This window comes from Sturnira hondurensis, unplaced genomic scaffold (genome assembly GCF_014824575.4).
Source record: "Sturnira hondurensis isolate 20B ecotype Veracruz unplaced genomic scaffold, ASM1482457v3 Scaffold0002840, whole genome shotgun sequence".
NCBI lineage: Eukaryota > Metazoa > Chordata > Mammalia > Chiroptera > Phyllostomidae > Sturnira > Sturnira hondurensis.
Genome location: NW_028075471.1, coordinates 20441360 through 20461264, shown reverse-complemented (window position 1 = coordinate 20461264; position 19905 = coordinate 20441360). Strand labels below are relative to the sequence as shown.

Here is a 19905-nt window from a genome sequence, read left to right as displayed (position 1 = left end):
CGCTCACGGAGACCAGGCGCTAAAGAGTGAGGCTCCCCTGGGAGCAGGGATAGGCCCGTGGGTGTGGTGACGGGCGTGGGTGGAGGGGGCAGACATGCTGTCAGCGGGATTGGCAGCACGAGGACGGTGGGGCGCCCACGCCAGCTGTCACAGGGAACCTCCTTCATGCCTCCCGGGCCCCTCTCCAGGCCTGGGGTCCCTGGGCCCCACGTGGGTGGAACTGCACCCTCAGGGCAGGTGGGGCCCTCAGCAGCAGGGGGTTATCTGGAAGGTGTTGTATCTCCCAGTTCGTCTGCAGGCCCTGGAAGTTTGCATGTTTATCCTACGTCCTAATTTTTTCTTTCTCTTTTTTAAGATTTTATTTATTTATCTTTTAGAGAGAGGAAGAGAGGGACAAAGATACGGAGAGAAACATCAATGTGTCGTTGCCTCTCATGCGCCCCCTACTGGGGATCTGACCTGCAACCCAGGCATGTGCCCTGACTGGGAATCGAACCTGTAACCCTTTGGTCCGCAGGCTGGCGCTCAATTGACTGAGCCACACCAGCCAGGGCCTACATCCTAATTTTCTGATCCACATGAACAGACGCTCATCTGTACAGTTAACCATGTTGCACAGGCCTGGCGACCTTCATGGTGGGGGTGTCCTTTCTTTCCTTTGCTCCTCTTTGACTTCCAGGTGTTTCCTGGTGTGGTGACCAATGGGCGTCACCTCATTGTGCTGCTGGTGATGCCATGGGGCAGGGGACATGGGGCCAAGTTATCCCCTCTATTTCCCTCTCCATCTCCCCTCCTTTCCTTTCCTCCCCCCTTAAAGGGTCCTCAGGGGTGTCTCTGGATGTCATCTTGGGGTCTGCTCCTTCTGCCTCCCATCCCTGGTGGCTCCTTGGAAGGGACATTCAGGGCTTTGCAGGCACCTGGAAGGTGAGCTCCTCCACTGGGATGTGGTTTGTCATTCTCCCATTCAAGCTGAGCTGTGGTGGCGGGTGGAGCTCAGTTTCTTCCGGCTTGTGACCCTGTGTCCCCCAGCTCCAGGCCAGTCATAGCGGGTTCTGGGTGGTAGTGGCTGGGGCTCGACCTTTGAGAGACTTCTGTGACATCACACGTTGTGGTTCCTGAACACGTTGTGTTCAGCCTGGGCCTTTGCCCAGGACATTGCTGGGTGTAAGCCTGAGCTCAGTGTCATCCTCTGCGCAGGGTCCAGGGATGTGCATCCATCCCAGAAGTGGGGACGGTGCAGTGGCGAGGGTGCTGGATGGAATGGCAGGCTGGGGAAGGGCCATCTCAGAGCCTCAGCCTCCATGTCCAGGAGGTGGGGGCATCATTGTGAGGCCCAGGCACACAGTGTGCGATCTCTTCCCCGTGCCTGCCCCAGGTCTGGGGCCTCCAGCAGCTCTCCCCGCACCATCTCCGGGTGTGGGTTCAGGGGGACGCAGCTCAGAGACGGTAGCAGACAGGCCACTTTTCTGCCCACATTGAGGACAGAGCCTCGGGGCCTGTGGGTGCGGTGGGTGTCCAGCTGCCAGACATCCCAACTGAGCGTCCACAGCCTGTGTCTGCCGGTCACAGCCGCTGGTGCCCCTGAGTTCACAGCTGTCGGCGGCGGCAATGTCATTTGTCAGCTGAGGGTAGACCTTGCTTTGGCACATGGTACTGAGGGCACTCCCTCCAAACACCCAGTTGTGAAGATGGCGCCGCCACCACCGGTGTCTTCCTTTCCCCTTACGGGCCCCGCACAGGCGGCTGCGGCACTCCCACAGGTTTGTTGTTGCGGTAAAATACATCCAACGTGACATCTACCACCTGAGCCCTGGGTACGCACACAGCTCAGGGACGGCAAACGCATTCCCGTCACTGTGCAGCCGTCACCACCGTCGTCTCCAGAACTTTCCATCGTCCAATCTGACACTCCACCCCATCAAACACTCGCTCCCCTCTCCTCCCTCAGCCCCTGGCTCCACCATCTCCTCTCTGTCTCTGAGTCTGACGACCCTGGGGACCCCCTGTGGGTGGGATCGAGCAGCATCTGTCCCCCTGAGTCTGGTTTCTCTCGGCATCGTGTCCTCGCGGTCCAGCCGTGTCACACAGCAGGTGTCAGAAGTCCCTTCATCTGCCACCGGGCCCTTGCTGCTCCACTCTGGCTGTGATGAATGGCATGGCTGCAAATGCGGGTGTGCAAAAGACATACACGCCTCCTCCTGCACAGGTGGTGGCATCTCAGCGCTGGGCAGTGAGGCCTGGGGCGCAGCTCAAATGCAGGGAGGCTGGGAGTGGCTTGCTTGGGCCCCTTTGCTCGGTGCTGCGGTGTCACGCCAGGGCTCCTGGCTGATCCTGCGATGTTCGCCTTCCTCGGAAGTACAGCTGAGGGTGGTGAGGTCAGTGGATCTGAGACAGAACAAAGAGGACCTCCAGATGTTGTGGAGATGCCACAGCTCACAAGAAAGATCGAGTGGCCACACAGCCATCCTGTCCGTCCCCAGGCACCTGTGGTCCGGCTACAGGCCACATCGCAGGGCCCCGCTTGAGTTCGGAGGCCTGTGTGCCGCAGGCGGGGCTGCCACTCCCACACTGTAGCTGCTCCCTGGTGCTGTGCTCTGCCTGACTGCCTGGCCCTCCAACAAGTGGGGCGGCTGGCTTTGAAGCGCTGCCTTTGAAGGTCCCCCCCGTGGGGTGCGGCCTAACAGAGTAGCTGGGAGGATGTCGGTTCAGTCCCTCCTGCAGCCGCATGCAGCCAGCTGTCCGCCTTCTTCTGAATTGGCGTTGGGGGGCCCACAGTCAGCCTTGTTGGGTGCACCCCAGTGTGCAGCCCCTGAGCATGCGGGGCGTGGGGGCGGTGGCAGGGTGACCCAGAGGCTAGAGCCCTGCTCCTGCAGGCCCTGAGCTCAGGGCCATCTTGAGAGCACAGTGGCCTGGAAGTGACATCAGTGTCCCCAGGCCAAGCAGCCTGAGCCTGAGGTGGGCGGTGACTCGGCCGGGCAGGTGAGAACAGCCCCTAGTCGAATCTACCACCTCAGGGAGAACTGAGTGGGGTGGTGAGGCCCTCCAGGTGGCCACAGCTGCAGGATGGCGCCACGCAGGGGCTGAGCCTCACCTGGCCAGAGGCCGGTGCCCCCTGGGCCACCTGACCTGGTGTCTGGGGGGCAGCTGGCCATGGAAGGGCACCGGGCAGGGGTGTATGCCCTCGGCCCTGACTCAGGGCTTTGCTCTGACACCCCTGCAGCTTTCCCTAGTGGCCCCTATTCAGGGCAGCAGGTGGGCATGAGGTGGGGATGAGGCCCACAGGCACTCTCAGAGCCCCCAGGTGAGCACCGGAGCTGTGAGAAAATAAGCCCCAGGTGTGCCACAGCTGGAGCCGGGCCACTGCATCAGAAAGTTCCTCCCACCCCATGGGCTGAGTTTTGTGGTGATCGGTTCAGTGTTTTGTCAGCTGCTGTTTCTGCACCCATTGATGTGTTCACTTGACTTTGCTTTTAAGTCAGTGGATGGGACGGACGACACTCTTTGGTTTCCAGACTTGGGGTGGTCTGGGGTGGCTAGCAGCTCACTGGCCCTGTGGGGTGTCTGTGCAGAGAAGGGTGTCTGCCACCTGGGTCAGAGGGGGTGCGTGTAAAGCACCCTCAGACGCAAAAGTGGTGGACTTGCTCGCTGAGGGAGGCAGACACCTCAGGGCCCCGGGTGGCCACATGAGACAGGTAGCCCAGGACACAGCCCGTTGCAGGAGGGCCTTCTTGGGCAGGACTGTGGGCAGGGAGGCCCCCACTTAGAGGGGACCTCTGTGCCCAGCCACAGTCAGGGCTACAAAACACACACACAAGGGTTTCATCCCTTCCTTTTACTCAAGGCACTTGGTTCTTTTTGGCTACAAAATTTAAGTGCCCCCCAAATCCAGCGGCCTCCTGGAGGGATGGCGTGGTGGTCCCTCACAGGAACTCCCAGGCCACTGTGTGCAGTAGCTGAGGGCCTGTGTGTGTGGGCTGACCCCTCGAGATGATCAGCAACCAGGTTGTCACCGTCAGAAACAGCCTCCTTTCTTTATGCTTCTTCTTAAGAAAAGGACCTTTTGAGGACATACCCTGTACTCACAGTGAGAACATCACATGGGTCAGCTGAGGTGGGGGTCAGCGGAGATGGGGGGCCCAGTCCTCCAGCTTCCCAGCTTAGTGACCCCAAGCATCTCCACCCCTGTGGAGTCCCATGTGGCTGCACTGACAGACACTGTACCTAGGGGGCACCCTCGCTGGGCCTCACTGGGCCTTGGGGACTCGGCACAAAGCACCAGAAGCTGCGCTCTGAGTTCTGCTGACCCGTGAGGACTGGAGTCAGTGGGCTGGCTGGGCTTGGCCCACTGTCAGGGAAGGACCCCGCTGAGCTGGGGCAGCATGGAGTCAGCAGCTGTGTGGGGAGAGAGCCCACAGAGCTCTACCCTCAGCCTGGCCTCATTGGGCAGGGGGGCATCCACGGGGATACTAACCAGCTTCCTCTCTGTCCCTGTCCCCGTCCCTGCGCAATGCCCAGGGGGGCATTCTCTGTGGTGCGGCGCTGTGTCAAGCTCTGTACCGGCCATGAGTACGCAGCCAAGATCATCAACACCAAGAAGCTGTCAGCCAGAGGTAGGTGGGCCGCGAGCAGAGGTCTGGGTGCAGGGGCAGCAGGGCCTGGTGTCCTGGCTGCGGGGGGACCCAGGTGGGGTGAGAGGGACGGGGACCCTATCCTCAGATTCGGGGTCACACCTTCACAGGGGTTTGGGGATCTCCCCTGGGCTTGAGGGGTGGCAGCATGGTGGCCAGGCCTCTGGTGGTCAGATAACGCTGCCAGCCTGCAAACCACAGGACAGAGGGCTTGGGTGGCAGGGAAGCCAGGGCTGCCCACACTCACCTACCCACAATCACCTGCCCCTGCTGAGGGTTGGTCCTCACAGGGTCAGGAAGTGTCCCATGTGTGTCAGGGCTGTGCCTGGTGGCCATGCTGCCTTGAGCGGGGCTGAGGGTCAGATGGAGGCTGAGGGTGGTGCCATCAGCTCCCAACACAAGTCTGAGAGGCCTGGCCAAGGTGTCCTGGCCTCCACCGCCCCCCCGAAAGTGCGGGGACCTGCCTCTGTCTTCAGGGTCTGCGGCCGTAGCCCAAGGCCCTCATGGTCTAGGCTCAGCAGAGACTCGCTTTGCTGTGTTTAGGTGCCTGCTGTATACCTTTAGGACTCAGTGTCTTCCTAGCCCAGGGAGCAGGTCTCAGGGGCCAAGTGGGTCAGCCCTGCAGCCTCACTGCTTCCTCAGGGTTGGGAGCCAAGAAAGAGGGTGGCACAGGGCCCCAGGGTGAGCCAGGGTGTGAGGAGGGAGGCTCTGGGCGGTGTGGCAGCACCTCTCAGAGACCAGGGCCTTCGGGATCCGTGTCCCACTGGGCCAGTCCGGACAGCTGTGCTGCAGCCCGTCTCCCAGGGGTGAGGCCAGGCAGGTGCTGGGTACAGGGGAGGCCGCTGGCCACTGGACTCCAGGGCATCTGGGAGGCCTGGATGCAGGAGCCTCAGGGTGGACAGGAGGCAGGGGGGAGGCCTGGTTGCCATCTGAGTCCCCCAGGGTCCGACAAACTCCCAGGGAGCAACTGGGGGGCCGGCCCCCACCTTGCCCTGGCAGGTGGGGGCAGAGGAGCGCCCTGACTGAGACATGGAACACCGCTCGCCCCAGAACGGCTCACTGTCATGAACAATGCCCATCACTCCTGGCTGGTGCCAGGGACTGAGTTAGATTTTTTAAATTTAATACTTAATCAAATAGAGGATGGTGAGACATTCAGAATCAGCGAATGTGCTGAATAATTAGAGATTATTAAACCGCTGTTCACAAAAGCAGTTAGAGGAAAATTAATTGACTAGGGTGAGAGATCATTGGGGATATGGGTTTTCTCAACATTTTGGGTTCTTGCTGCCTCCCTCCCAGAGTATTGTCGGCAGGACACAGCTGTTTGGGGCGATTTTGTTGCCTCGGAGGGAGGGCACCTTGGGAGGTGAGCTGGGTCAATGCTCGCTGGGGTGAGCATGCAGAAAGCAGGTGTCCCAGGAGTGACCCTCAGCCGGTGGCCACCCCCTAGGCAGGTCCTGGGCATTTATGGTGCCCTTGACCTTCAGCAGCACCGTGCCTCCACTCAGTGACCCCAGGGCCCTCAGACCATCAGGGTCAAGGAAACTGGGCCTCCTCTCCGAGGCACAGAGTTGGGGGCACAGGCTGTGGCTTTGACCTGGCTGGGGAGGGCTGAGGACTCCTCAGGTTCAAGGCTGACCTGAGGGCAGGGGGTGACCTCTCAGCAGGAGACTGGCCTTGGGGAGCACTGATCTTACTGTTAGGGTGCTGACCTCACAGGTGAGGTGACTGAGGCCGCAGGTGTGGAGATGGGGGGGCTCGCCTCTGTGCTTCCTCCCACCTCCAGGCTGATGCCCCTTTTCTGGTCACCTGGGGCCACCCCTTGCCCAGGGCCTGTGCGCTCCCCTGCCTTGGAGGCACCCCTGCAGAGGGTGGGATGGGGCTGAACACCCACACCTGCCTGGTGCTCCCGCACCTAGGCTTCCCGCTGCCCATGACCCAGACTCAGAGCTGGGATGATGGCGCCACAAAGCCCGCTGAACTGGGTTAATGGGGCCGCAGTGCTGCATTGCAGGGATGCTGAGCCTATGCCCCACTCCCTGGGCCAGTCCTCTCCCCTTCCTCCCCTCTGCTCCTCATCCTCCACCCGACAGCCCCCTATTCCTAAGGCCCTGAGGGCAGAGCCACAGGAGGGTAAAGGGCTGGGCTGGGCTGGGGGGCTGGGACTCTGCCAGGGGCTCACTAGCCATTGTGAGGGTCCAGGATGGTCAAGTTGCACCCAGTGGCTTGGCGCAGAGGTCTGCCTCAGGGCTGCTGTGCTGAAGACTCGTGAGTCAGGAGCCGAGCTCAGGAGGGAAGCCACCAAAGGAGCAGGGGTGGCAGGGCGGGGGAGGGGGGTGCCAGGGGCTGGCTGCGGGGGAGCCCCTCTCTGGGAACTTCTGCCCTTTTCACGCATTGAAAACAGGCTCTGAAGGAGCCCCCTGAGGCCCACACATGGGTGAGCCACCCGCCCCTAGCTGGATGGAGCGGGTTGGGCTTGCAGCCGGGGCCTGAGACGGCCGAGTACTGCAGCCGCCAGCTGGACACACCAGGCTGGACCTGGGCACTGACTAACCTCAGCCCCACCGGGCTGTCAGCACCAGCCTGGGCCTCCCTGGGGGGCTCTGTGTCTGGCTGGAGTGTGCCCCCCACTCTGATCTGAATAGCAAATGAGGCAGCAAAGACAGACTGCTGCCAGGGGCCCCTGATGCTGCAGCCTGAGGGCCTGCCAGCCTTGCCCTCCCCTACCCCTGTTCATTCTGCCCTGGGGCCTTGGCTGTCCTCTGCAGAAGGGGATGGTGACCCCAGGGCAGGGGGCTGTCCCCAACACAACTCTCAGATCCCTGCCAGCTCTGTGTGGGGCTTTCTGGGCAACAGCCACAGTGGTCCTGTCCTCAGCTGGCATCCTGCGGTGTCCCAGACCCCTTGTCCCAGGCCAGGGCCCCTGCTGTGCCTGCCTTCCTGCAGGCAGGGTTGGGAGCTGAGGAAGGCGGAGGGCCCCATGCTGGTGGAGGCAGGGCCTCCTAGTGTTCTCCCAACTGCCTGGCCTCAAGGATGTGGTGTCCAGCAGATGCCTTGGGAGTAGAGAAAGCCCTAGTGTGAGCACTGTGGACTTTTCAGGTAGGATTTCACACCCAGTCGTTGTTCCCAACTTCTGGTAGGTACCTGAGAGAGTGATTGGCAGTCCCCTCCCATCCATCCCTCTTCCACCAGCCCAGTGCCTCTCGTGTCCTCCTGCCAGTCATGGTGCTGCTGCTGCTGGCAGCTGGTGAGAGACCCAGTGCCACCTCCTCCCTCCTGCTCGCCTTTTCCTGGCTCTTCTCCCCCAGCCCTGCAGCCAGGGAGCGGCTGGGGGCCAGGAGGGCGGGAGGTGGGGGCCTGGGAGGGGCGATGGTGCCCGGAGGGAGGGGGGCTGTCCCTGGGGGGCCATGAAGGAGGCTACCAGCCTTGCAGGGAATGCTGGCCTGGAGGACTCAGTGCCACTATGTGCCTCAGTTTCCCCTCTGTGACGGGCCACTGCAGGTCCACACTTGCCCTCTGCTGTCTCCTGCCACCCTTAGCAGCCTTCTCATCCCTTCTGACAGCTCAGGTGCCTAGGGGGACCTGCTGCCTTGCTAGGGGGCTGGTGAGAAGCTGAGTTCAGTCCCCGCACCATTCCCCGGGGCGTTATTGGAGCTCAGTGTGTGACCGCCCTCCAGGCACCTCTCTCTTCTGCCCCTTCCCCCACAACCAGTGTGGGGCTACTTCCATTCCTGGGCCCCTGCCCCAAAGCTGGGGGCCCCACACCTCTCATGGTCCTGGGGTTCACGCAGCTGGGTGGCTGATGGGGCACCACAGGTCCAGGCTAGCTGACGTTTTTGAGTAAAGTTGGTTTGATTTTGTTTGTTGAGCGATTTTATGGATTTTAAATGAATGCTGTGTTTTATATATGGGTGTTTCTGTTTAGGAAGAGTAAATGGCTTGTTTGATGCCTTTGCCAGCCCCTGGCAAGGCGGGTGAGTGCCATGTGCCTGGGCATACCGCCCCTCTGACCTTTGGCTCCAGGGCGGGCCACAGCTCCCCCACTGGTGTGCAAGTGGGGTGTGGACTCTGCTCAGGGCAGACTCTGCCCAGGGCAGGCTGGTGTTGGTGGTGCAGGTTCTCTGGGTCCAGCCTACACAGGTGTTGCATGCGGGCTATGACAGTGTGGCCATGACAACGTGGCCATGACAATGTGGCCATGGCAGCGGGGCCACGGTGGCAGGGCCTCCTTGTCTCACCCCCTCCTGTCCCTCCAACATCACATAATGTCAGCTTAGATGCCTGATTTCAGGGCTCCTGTCCCCAGAGCAGGTTCTGTGACACGCCCTCTGCACGTGCAATCAGTGGCAACAGGTTGCAGTAATAAGATATAGTCCTTTGTGACCCTTACTTCTCGAAGAGGGGCTCCCACATGCATTGCTCTCAGGGGCTTTATTTATGACCGAGGTCAGGCAATTTTCCCAGAGAGGACCACCCCTCCTCCTCCAGTCTCCCCTGACCTGAGCCAGGCCCGACCCAGTGCACACAGGCAGGCACCCCTGTTGTAGGGACGGCCAGCGACACTGCAGCCTGGGCTGCAGGGCAGATGTGAGCGTCCTGTGGGCGCTGGGTTTGCTGCAAGGGGGAACTGCGCCGAGGGTACCATGTTCTTAGAGAACACACAGCCGGGGAGGCTCAGGAGTGTATGCATGTGTGTATGTGGACATGTGTGCGCGCGTGTGTGGGCGTGTGCACATGTAAGCATGTGTCTTGGTGTGTGCACATGTGTGTGATATGTGCATGTGAGTATGTATGTCTGTGTATGTGTGTGTAGGAGGAGACAGGCACACAGAAGTGCAGGAGACAGGCACACAGAAGTGCTGTTCATGGGAACCTGTGCTTGTTCTTGGAGCTTTTCTCAAAGTTTGGAAAATGTTCATAATAGTAAGTTTAACAAACACTGTGGAAGAAAAAGCACCCTGTGAGCCCACTGCCTTCCCCTCCGGCCCTCCCCCTTCTCCTACGAAGGAGGGAGGGGCAGCCAGTGTTCAGGCCTCACATGCCCGGACCCCGCTGTTGTATGTGGTGTTGGAAAAGCAGGACCCAGGCTGTGTTCTGTTGTGTCTCCATCCATTTGTCCGTCTGGTGGGGGTGTGGGGCTGCTCCCAGGTCTTCAGACACTGTGGCTGCCACCCAGCAGTGGAGACGGGACTGTGCGGCTGCGAGGGGTGGTGAGGAAACCCTCCCAACACTGGGGACAGGGGCAGCCAGGCGAGGCACTGGGGCTGTGAGCACCCCCAGGAGGCGACAGTGCCCGTCCTGGGCTGAGAGGGAGCCAGCTGGATGCCCCTGGTGACCCCTCCCTCCTGGGGACTTCTGTCTGCAGGGTGACTTCCTCATTTAGGAAACGCACATGTGTGTTTGCAAGTACATATGTGTGTCCTGATCCCCCCAAAGCCACAGGGTCCCGTCCCTGCTGTTGGGTGGCAGCCACAGTGTCCCCAGACTGGGGAGCAGCCCCGCACCCCCACCAAACGGACAAATAGACGAAGACACAACAGAACATGGCTTGGGTCCCGCTTTCCCAACACCACACGTGTGCATGCATGTTTTTGTGTGTGATGACATGTGCACACATGCGCACATGCACTGGCATGCGTGTGAACACAGCACGATCCGGCTTTCCCACTCAGCCTTGCGTTGGGCATGGGGGGTGCACACAGTCGCCCAGCAAGTCCAGTCGTGTGCTGCTGCTGCAGTGATTTCTGTGTTCTCCGGTCGGGGGAATGAGAGTGTTTTCAGTTTTTTGCTATTATGATCTCCATCAGCTTTCAAAATCCTCCTGCTGCCTCTGTTTCTGGTGGGAACATTGCTGGGTCCTCAGGGGAGGGATGGCCTCTGGAATGGAGGTCCGATGTCTGGGGGGTTTGGGCACAGGGCCAGGACCTCCGTGACCTCGAGTCCCGCTGCCAACTGCATGTAATGTAAACACGCCCACCAGACTCGGGCCCCTGGTTGTGGGCTTGTGCATGGGGTGGGGTCAGGTCCTGCGTCCTCTTCCCAGATGTCCCGCCAGAGGCCCTTGCACAGACAGCCACCTCCAGAGAGCAAATTAGGCTTCGGCAGAAAGCTCTTCTGCTGTGGGAGGAGGATGAGTGACAGGCCAAGCCGGTGCCGTCTGTGCAGCTGCTAATGTACACGTCCTATCTTCCTGGATCCCCTGGGGGAACTTTTGAAGCAAGTGAGAACAGTCCACTCCCTGCCCGCTGCACTGAGTGGCTTCCTCTGGGGACACACAAGCCCTCTGCAGGTACAGGTGGTCAGCAGGCCGAAGCTGCAGATGGTAGGTGGGTCCCCTGCCCATGAGTCTCGTGTCTGGCAGCTGGCCTGGTGCGAGGCCTAAGGAGTGACTGGCTGCTGGGGCAGCAGGTGACTCCATGTCCCTTTCTGTCCCCAGATCACCAGAAGCTGGAGAGAGAGGCTCGGATCTGCCGCCTCCTGAAGCACTCCAACATTGGTGAGAGGCTGAGGGGGTGGGGTGGGGTCACAGCTCCCTCCCACCAGCAGGCAGCCTGTCCCTTCCATACTCCGAAGGCTTCTGTCCTCTTCCCCACTGATGCCCCCACCCTCTGGCCCCAACAGAACATCTCCTCCTGGAGGGATTCTTGGGGTGGGGCTGCCCCTGTGGGAGGTCACGGCCCACTGCACCATGGAGGGTCCCTGTCCACCCTCTGTGACTGGCCGGTCCTCAGAGCTGAACCTGGGGGCCCTGGCCCCTCCAGGGTCCTGACTCTTCTCCAGCTGTGCTGGCCCAGATGTGGGAGGCCTGGTGGGAGCATTGGGGGGCAGTGTCTCATTTTCTGGGGCCCTGGCCCATGCTCTTTAGTTACAGACTCTGAGGCTGAGTCTTCTGGGGTCACTGGTGTCAAATTTCTGACCCATCCCGAGAGAGAGGCTGGGGGGCCCAGGGATCTATGCCAGTGCACTGGGATTCTGACACGGTGTCCACAGGGACCCTAGCCCACTCCTCACTGGCTGGGGGATGTCCCAGCACGCTTAGGGATCCAATCTGACTCCCCCACTGATTGGGGCCCCTCTGCCACCAGGCATCATGTCCAGGCTTGCTCTGCACGCACCCTCTCCTCACCAGCCCCAGGCCTGTGACCCCTGAGCACCAGCCAAGGCTGCGCCCCCATTCTGAGCGATTTTCAGGAGTCCCCTCAGGCAGGGGAGGGGCCCAGGTGTTCTTTGGAAAGGAGTTTATGGGCAGCTCTTCTGCAAGATGCCACGCTGTGCTTGGCACGGTTCTGGGTCAGTACCAAGGGGTCCCCGAGGTCCTTGCTGCAGCTTCATTCCAGAACACGGAGGAGGCAGAGCTGTGAACTGACGGCTCTGGCAGCCTCCCCACTGTGGGATCACACAGCACGTGTCCTTCGGTGACGGCTTCTTTCTCAGGCATGATGTCTGCAAGGCTGTCCTTGTTGCAGCGAATGGCAGGGTTCCCTCCCCAGTCCAGGCTGCTGGTGCCCCCTTGGTGCATGGGGGTCGGTGACGCTCCATTCACCCATCATCAACAGGGGCTCTCTGCCTGTCGGCTGGGTGGCCATGAGCGCCAATGGCAGCAGCCTCTCTGGCACTGCCTCCCGCTTCATGGGTGTGCACCAGGCAGCGGCTGCTGAGCTGTGTGGGGCTCCGTGTTCCTGGCTGAAGGGACCACCGAGCCTTTTCGTCCATTAGTGTGGGGGGCCTCGATGCACCTTGTCTCACTGTGTTCCTACAAAGGCCCCACAGGAGCACAGGGAGCCCAGCTCTCCAAGGAAGAACGTCCGAGGGTTTGCATGCATTTCATGGCCACACAATCGGCATGTGGGGAGTAGGGTGCAGGGCTGGGCCCCCACCCCCTGGTGGTTTAGCTTCTCCTCAGAGACAAGGTAGGCCCTGTGCAGAGGAGACAGCCAAGTGACTTCCCTGGGCAGAGAGCCTTGCATGGGGACGGGGCGGGGACAAGCTAGGCCTTGCTCTTCCTGGGTGTCCAGAACCAGCACAACCCACAGAGGCCCCACACACATGTCTGTGTTGTACCTGACTGTCCCAAGAGACCTTGGGTTGGCTCCTTTACCCACCCCCTTGTCCTGAATGCCTCATTCAGCATGTGTAGGAACCAGAAAGTCTAGAGCTGAGACCCAGCCAAGGGCAAGGGGGCTTCCACCTCACTTTGGGGCTGGAGGCAGGGCACTTAGAAGTTTCTACTCAGCAGGCAAGCAGGTCCCCAAACCCCCTTGTTGTCCCCAGGGTCCCTGAGGTGGCAGATTAAACAGAGCCCCATAGGCAGAATCTCTTACAGCCTTGTTAAATGTGGCTGGCGCCCCATTGGGATTAAGCAGAGCCCATTACGCTCCGCTCAGAGGGTCATCCGACCTTCCCTAGCCTCTCCCATCCTCCCCTGTGTGCACTGGCCCTCCCTACCCCCAGGCCTGGCTCCGTGATGGCAAATTTCTACCCCTTGTTTTTGGGACTGGCACTGTACTCCCTTCCACATTGGCACCAGGGAGGCATGGCTTTGGGAGGATGTCCCACAGAGACCAGTGCAGGAGGGCCAAGGGGACAGGTGACTTTGTGCTGAGGGCCCACGTTGCCACCCCTAGCTCAGCCCACAGCTGACCCAACTGTAGACCATGGGTGGGGCCGGGGGGGGGTGCCTGTCAGGGAAAGCACAGGTCCAAAGTTGGAGTCTGAGAGGGACCCCATGGTGGCACCCTGGCCTGGGACTTGGGGAACAGGCCCTGGAGGAGCTGAGGCTTCAGCAGAGGGGTGTGCATCCCTGAGGCTTCTCCCCCTTCACCCTGGGCTGGAGTGTCTGCCCCCTGGGCTGCCCCACTAGAGTCTCAGGGGCTGTGTGGTCCTGTGTGCCTGCCACCCACATGTCTTACTTGCTGTTTTTATTTAAATAGATTCTGACAGTTCACTCTTTCCTCAGCTCTGTCTGAAGCTGTGGTTCTGAGGTGCTAGCTAGGTTTTCTTCTGAACCATTAAAATAATATGCAACTATTTTTAAATGTTAAAAATGTATTTTTAAATGTGTCCATATGCACACAGCCTCAGCTCCCATGCAGACCCGGGAGTCCTCCGGGGCCATGGGGTGGGACCCGCCCGTGGGACCCACCCTCTGTCAGCAGGGCCTGGGGTCTGGCTCCTGTCAATGGTGCTGTGGGGCAGGGGCCTGGGCAGGGTGGCCTCCACCAGGAAGAAGGCCTTTGGCTTTCCAGACTTCTGGACCCCTGGGATGTCAGGTCCCCTGCATGGGAGCAGAGAGAGATCCCAGCAGTGTCCCTGGGTGGGTACTGTCAGGCTTTGGCCCCAGGTCACAAGTCACTGCAAGCAATGTAGGTTTCCTGGCAAGGAGGGGCTGGGCCCCTGGGTGGGAGGAACCAGAAGTGGGAGGATGCTGGAGCCAGTTAGAACTAGGGAGATGTGGAGGGCACCAGCTGGAGGTGGGGGTACCAGAGTGCAGCCTCGTGGGGGCCTGAGCCCCTCCCTGTCCACACTGCTGCTCTCAGCCTTTGTGGGCTGTGGCCCACTTTCCATGTGTAACCTCTCAGGATGGTCGGCTCCCAGCGGGAACATGCCAAGTGCTGAGAGTGGCACCCACGTATGGCTGCCCGGGGTGCAGGGCAGAATCCAGTACCTGGGGGGCAGTGTCCAGAGCGAGCCGTCCCCAGAAAGATTTGCTGTTCAGGGCCATGCAGCTCCTGCTCAGGGAGAGGAGGTGCTGGGCTTGCCTCCCCGAGCTGGAGTTCACTTCTCGGTCACTCGCCCCATTGTCACCACGGGCCAGGGCCAGCATGGTTGTAGGCTCAGGGTAGAAGAGCGTCATAATGCTGACCTCATGGTCTGGAACCAGAGCATGGGATCGGAGCCTTTGGGACTGATGTCTCGCTGGGTACATGGCCATCTGTCTAGGGTCCTTGCCCCTTGGCTCCTCTCCCCACGCCCCTCAGTGGCTCCTTTGGGGCCCAGTCTGTGAGCCAGTCCAGACATCTAGAGGGCCCTTGGACATAGACCAGGGGCTGCAGGCCAACAGGGCCCGTGGTGCACCCAACTCTGCCCTCCTGCCCCATGTTGTGGGAGCCCCAGGCCCTGGGAAGGGTGAGCTCACCCCCTTGCACCAGGGCAGCTCAGCAGCCAGCCCTCACAGTCTCTCCTGTTCCCACAGTGCGCCTGCATGACAGCATCTCCGAAGAAGGGTTCCACTACCTTGTCTTTGATCTGTAAGTGCTCAGGGCGGGCCTGGGCTGGGGTCTGGGGCCACCCTTGCCCCTGGTGGGCAGTCCCAGGTGCCTTCCCATTTTCTTAGCAGTGAGCAATGCGGCCCCAGAGGCCAGAGCCATGGCGCTGGGTCCTCTTCTCCAGCAGGAACACACTGGAGAGAGGAAGGGGAGGCCTGCAAAGGAGCAGCTGCTTGGTTTCCATCCCCTTGTTTCCCTCAGTGTGTCCTCCATGGTGGGCACCAGCATGTGCCTGTGTGTAAGAATGCCCGTGTGTGGCTCCAGTTGCACATGTGCATTTGTGTATGTTGAGTGTGCACGTGTGGATGTCAGCATAGATGTGAGCGGTGGCATGGACATGTGTGTATGTGCATGTGTGATCTGCGAGTGCATGCATGTCTTTGTGTGGAGGTGCATGTTCTGGGGGCGTGTGTGCTCTGTGGGACATGTTCACATGTGTGTGTGTGCAGGGGCTGAGTGAGAAGGCATCTGGGGCCTCTGCCGCCCTCCCTGGCTGCTGAATTTAGCAGCGGTGACCTCACCCCTCACTCCCTACAGCGCCCTGTGGGGCTGTATTTAGCTGTCTGTGAGTCACCACCACGGGGGACGGGGATGCACAGATGGGGGCGGGCAGGGGCCATGTGCCTCAGGCCACTCTGTGTGGCCTCCAGGCTGTGACAGGGCCAGGAAAGTCCCACTGGGTGCTGCCACCACAGCGACGGGCTGCACAGAGGCCTGGGGAGCCCTCAGCCTGCTCTGATTCCTCAGTCAAGAGGAGCCAGGACAGTCTCTGCCAGGGTGTGGCCACCTCAGCACCCCAGTGTCCCATAAGACACTACTTTGAGTCACCAGTCGGATGGCCAGGGCTGCCAGGCCAAGGCTGGACCCTGAAATGGCCGTCTCCTGGTCCCTCAGATACGGCAAGCACGCTGTCACCCCAGTTTCCCCAGGAAGTCTTTGGACCGCCAAGCTGGAGAGGGGCCTTAGCTGATGGGTGTGTGTGATTCAGGAGCAGACAAGGGGGAGGGAATGGTGTGTGTGTGCGTGTTTGCACGTGTAACTGTGTGAACATGTGCACATGTGTGCGTGTGCCCACAAGAGGCTATTGTCCCTCCTGGCCCACACAATGGGCAGGCCTGGAGAGAGGCTGAGGGGGCCAGCAGGAGAAGACAGGCTGGTGTTCCCTGGGGAGTGAGGAGGAAGGGCCCCTGGAACCCAGTGCTGTGGGAGAGGGTGTGAGGGCAGGCTGTCGGGTGGCACCCATGTGAGACCTTGGGAAGCCAGCAGGCCTGGTGGCAGTGGCTGGTGCAGAGGGGCTGGTGGTGGAGGTGGGGACGGTAGACAGTAATGGAGGGGACAGGGTAATAGGGGCCTCCATATCGTGACTTCTGTGTACCTTCCTGCAGGGTAACTGGTGGGGAGCTCTTTGAGGACATTGTGGCAAGAGAGTACTACAGTGAGGCGGATGCCAGGTGGGTGTGGACCCCTCACACTGCCCTGTCCTGCCCTCCCCTTCCTCAGCCCCACTCCTGCCCCTCTGGCCCACATTGTCCAGACATGGGCCAGGCAAGTGGTCAGCCGGACAGTTGTCAGCCCCCAGACTGGTCACTGCCTGTCAAGTCTGAGGGCCTGAACCTTCTTGCTTTCCCCAGGTGGGAAGTGCCCCATAGAGGGGTGCCATCCTGGGGGTGGCTGGTGGCAGGCGGAGAGCAGGGTGGTCATGGGCACCCTCCTGTCCCTTTCTCAGATGTCAGCTGATAACTCTCAGCTGGCACCCCCAGGCCACCTTCCTCACGGGGACGTGAAGTTTCCAAATGCTTGTCCCAAAGACAAACCAGGATTCCCTTCCCAGACATCCTCCAGGGCCACCCTTATGGCAAGAGAGGGTCCCTGTGTCTGGCTGTTGTCCCTGGAGTCCCCTCCCAGGGTCTCTGGGGGAGGGGCAGGAAGTCAGGTTCCTGTGCAAGGGATGGAAGGATGGGGACTGTGTTGGGGTGGGGCCTCCCAGAGGGTGCTGGGCAGCCCTTCCTGCCAGGATCAGCCCTCACCAGAGGGTGAAGGGGACTGGAAGCCTCAGAACTGCAATCTGCAGCGTGGCTGCTGGGGGTTGGCAGGGCCCTGCCCTGGAAGGGTTGGCCACCATGACCTTCTGTGTCCCATGCTTGTCAGGCAGATGCCACCCTGATCCATGGCAGGGATGTCACTCTTCATAATGCCTCTCGTCTTGGAGGCCACTGAGGGCCTTACTCCCTGCCACACCACCGGGTGCCTGGCCCAAGGAGACGTGCATTGACAAAAAGAAAAAAAGCTGTCAGTGGCCCTCTTTAGGGGGTAGAATTACAGATGCATTTCAGTTTTTTAATCTTCTTTGTCTATTTTTAAAATTTTCTTCAATGAATATGTATTACTTTTCTAATCAAGAAAAATGAATATTTTTGAAGTAGCTTTTTGTGACTTGCTTCTGTACCCACAGGCCACCTTGCCTGTAGGTGACAGCCTGAGGCCCTGGGAAAAGGTGTGCATGGGTCCTGGTGAGCCTGCGCTGGACAGCTGGGGCTGGGGACAGGGCCTGTCTGGGTGGGGAGGCGAGGCCAGACCTGAGGGTGAGGGGGCACTGGCTGGTCTTTCGAGGCTCCTGGATGGACTTTCATTTCGAAAACACCCTGGGAGGGGCCTGTCTGTTTTGTGAGGAGGAAATCACTTTTTATTTCCCACTTACTGGAAAAGAAGAAGGTGGGGCACAGCCACCTCTGCCCACTCTGCAATGCTCCGTGGACCTGTCCTGGTGTGGGTGCCTGCCCGCTTGCCTGTGGGAGGTGGAGGTCCAGGGCCCAGGCCACCCTCACATCTGCCAGGGCCAAGGGCTCCTGGGCAGCAGAGGCAGGCCAGGCCTTGAGAAGGGGGTCCCACTGGCTACCCCCAGAAGGTCTGTCATGGCCCACATGACATGGTCCATAAGTCAGCCCCAGGCTGAACTTGTACTCAGTGAAGGGATACCACTTGGATGCTTGGGAAGGTTGTTTGCCTTCATTCTCATTTCCCTGTTTGGACCATGCTTGGCTCCTGAATCCTCAATACCCACCACTGGGCCTGGCCCCAGAGCGTGGTACAGGCCCTGCACTGCGGCACGAGCCCTGAGGAGGAGGCGTGGCTCACAGCCCCGGCCCCACTCTGGCCTAGGGTCCCTGGACCCTTGGCCATCATCTCACAGGGCCTTGCTATGGGGCCCTGTGTATGCCCACAGTCCAACCATACCCCTGACCTCACCACATTCCCCAACCACACCTACACTCCCATCCAGGCCCCATCAGGCCCACATCTCCCATGCCCAATTGCTCCCACACTCTGACCGCGCCCCCATACCCCCGCCCACATTCCGACTGTGCCCCACAATCCAGCCATACTGCACGCAGGCCCCCAAACACCTGCGACCAGGAGACCCTTCCTCGCCACCTGCCCCTCCCTCCCGGGTCTCACCCCTTCACTCCTGGGGATCCCTTCCACCGGCATCCTGTCCTCTTTTGTGGTTGGGCTTCAGTGGCCTTTGGGGCCCCTGGGCATTGGCCCAGAAAAGACAGGGCCTCTGCGCTGGGGATCCTCCCAGGGTGCCTAGTTCCTTCTCACAGCCAGGCCTCGAGGAGGCATGGCAGGGTGGAGGGACAGTCCTCTGGCTATCCTACTGGGAAAATTCCCCAGGGGGGTCCTGGACCCTCCTCCGAGTTAGAGACCTGCGTTTGACCATGGAGTGGGTGCTCTGCCTGGGACAGGAGGGAGTCTGGCCGTCACCACGGGCACCCCAAGGGGGCTGCATTTCCCCTGGGAGCCCCCAGAGGAAGGACTCAGGGTTGTGGGAGGCAGGAGCCCCCAGACACCCAGAGCAGGGCCCTTCCCTGGCCAGCGACCTTCCAGGGCATGCACAGGGCTTGCTGCTCAGAGCCCAGCACAATGAGTGAGCCTCAAGTGGGTCCCAAGCTCGAGTCCCTGGAGGGGGAGGCCAGGCAGGTGGGGCTGCCTCTCCAAACTCTTCTGCAGCCTAGGAGGCAGGAAGCAGGTGAGGAAAGCAAGGGGTCTCTTTTTAAACATGGAAAAGCAAAGTTCAAAGTCTTTATAACCCACCCTAAAAGCCCTAAAAAGCAATGTGGCTCATGCAAGATGGTGAAAGGGCCGTGGGAACAGGGGCCAGAGCCCAGAGCACATGTCCGGGACTGGCCAGCCCCTGGGATGCCCCTCAGGACCACTCGGAGCATGAAAGTGACTTTCTGAATTGTCAGAACATGACAAAAGGTCCCACGAAGAAGGGAGGAGACCTCAGGATCGACCATGGTCAGGCAGCCTCATGTCCTCAGGCCATGGTTTCAGTCAGCTTGGAGGCCAGGGCAGGAGCAAAGTAAAAGGGTTCCCAGGGGCTGTCCCCAGAAGTCCTCATAGGCAGGGCTGCTGGAATGGGCTGCTCTCCAGGCAGCTGGGTGTCCTGCCCACCTGCAGGCTACAGAGGTGACCCCCATGCTGGAGACACTATGGAGATGGGCCAATGCTACCTTGTCAGCAGGTGGTCCCCCGTTTTCTGTTGTGGAGCCTGGTTTGCTCATCCGGCTCTTTGTGAGCATGAGGAGCAAGGCCAGAGAAAGTCTGTGTCCTGCCTGCATGGGTGTCCCTCGGGGTATCCCTGACACATCAGGCGGGGCCTGAAGGATGGTGGAGAGGGCAGAAACACAGGACTGGATGTCAGCGCTGCTGGCCCAGCTCACGGTGCTCAGGAGAGGTGCAGACCGAGTGCCACTCAGCAGGAGCCCTGCATCCTTGGGAGGGGACTTGGAGGAGGGGAGGACCAAAGCCCACCTGTTGAAGTCCACCTTGTGAGTGGAGCTGTGGCAGACAGACATTTGGGTAACATGTGCTGCAAGGCAGGGGTCAAGGACACTCCTGAGAGGAGAGAATAGCACATTTCCATGGTCACTGCAGCCACAGTCAGTGGAGACAGGTGCTGCGCACAAACCCACATAGAGGACAGGCTGCTTGTGACTGCAGGG

The 19905-nt window shown here is 60.4% G+C and overlaps 1 protein-coding gene across 5 annotated transcripts in view; it reads left to right on the top strand.

The window, feature by feature from the left end:
- CAMK2B (calcium/calmodulin dependent protein kinase II beta) overlaps positions 1–19905 on the top strand; it is a 50746-nt gene that overhangs the window by 9337 nt on the left and 21504 nt on the right. For all 5 annotated transcript variants that reach the window (XM_037041008.1, XM_037041009.1, XM_037041007.1 and 2 more), the window contains exons 2-5: positions 4516–4610; positions 11068–11127; positions 14824–14878; positions 16282–16347. In XM_037041008.1, the coding sequence (XP_036896903.1) occupies positions 4516–4610; positions 11068–11127; positions 14824–14878; positions 16282–16347 (276 nt within the window). The remainder of the gene's footprint in view (positions 1–4515; positions 4611–11067; positions 11128–14823; positions 14879–16281; positions 16348–19905) is intronic.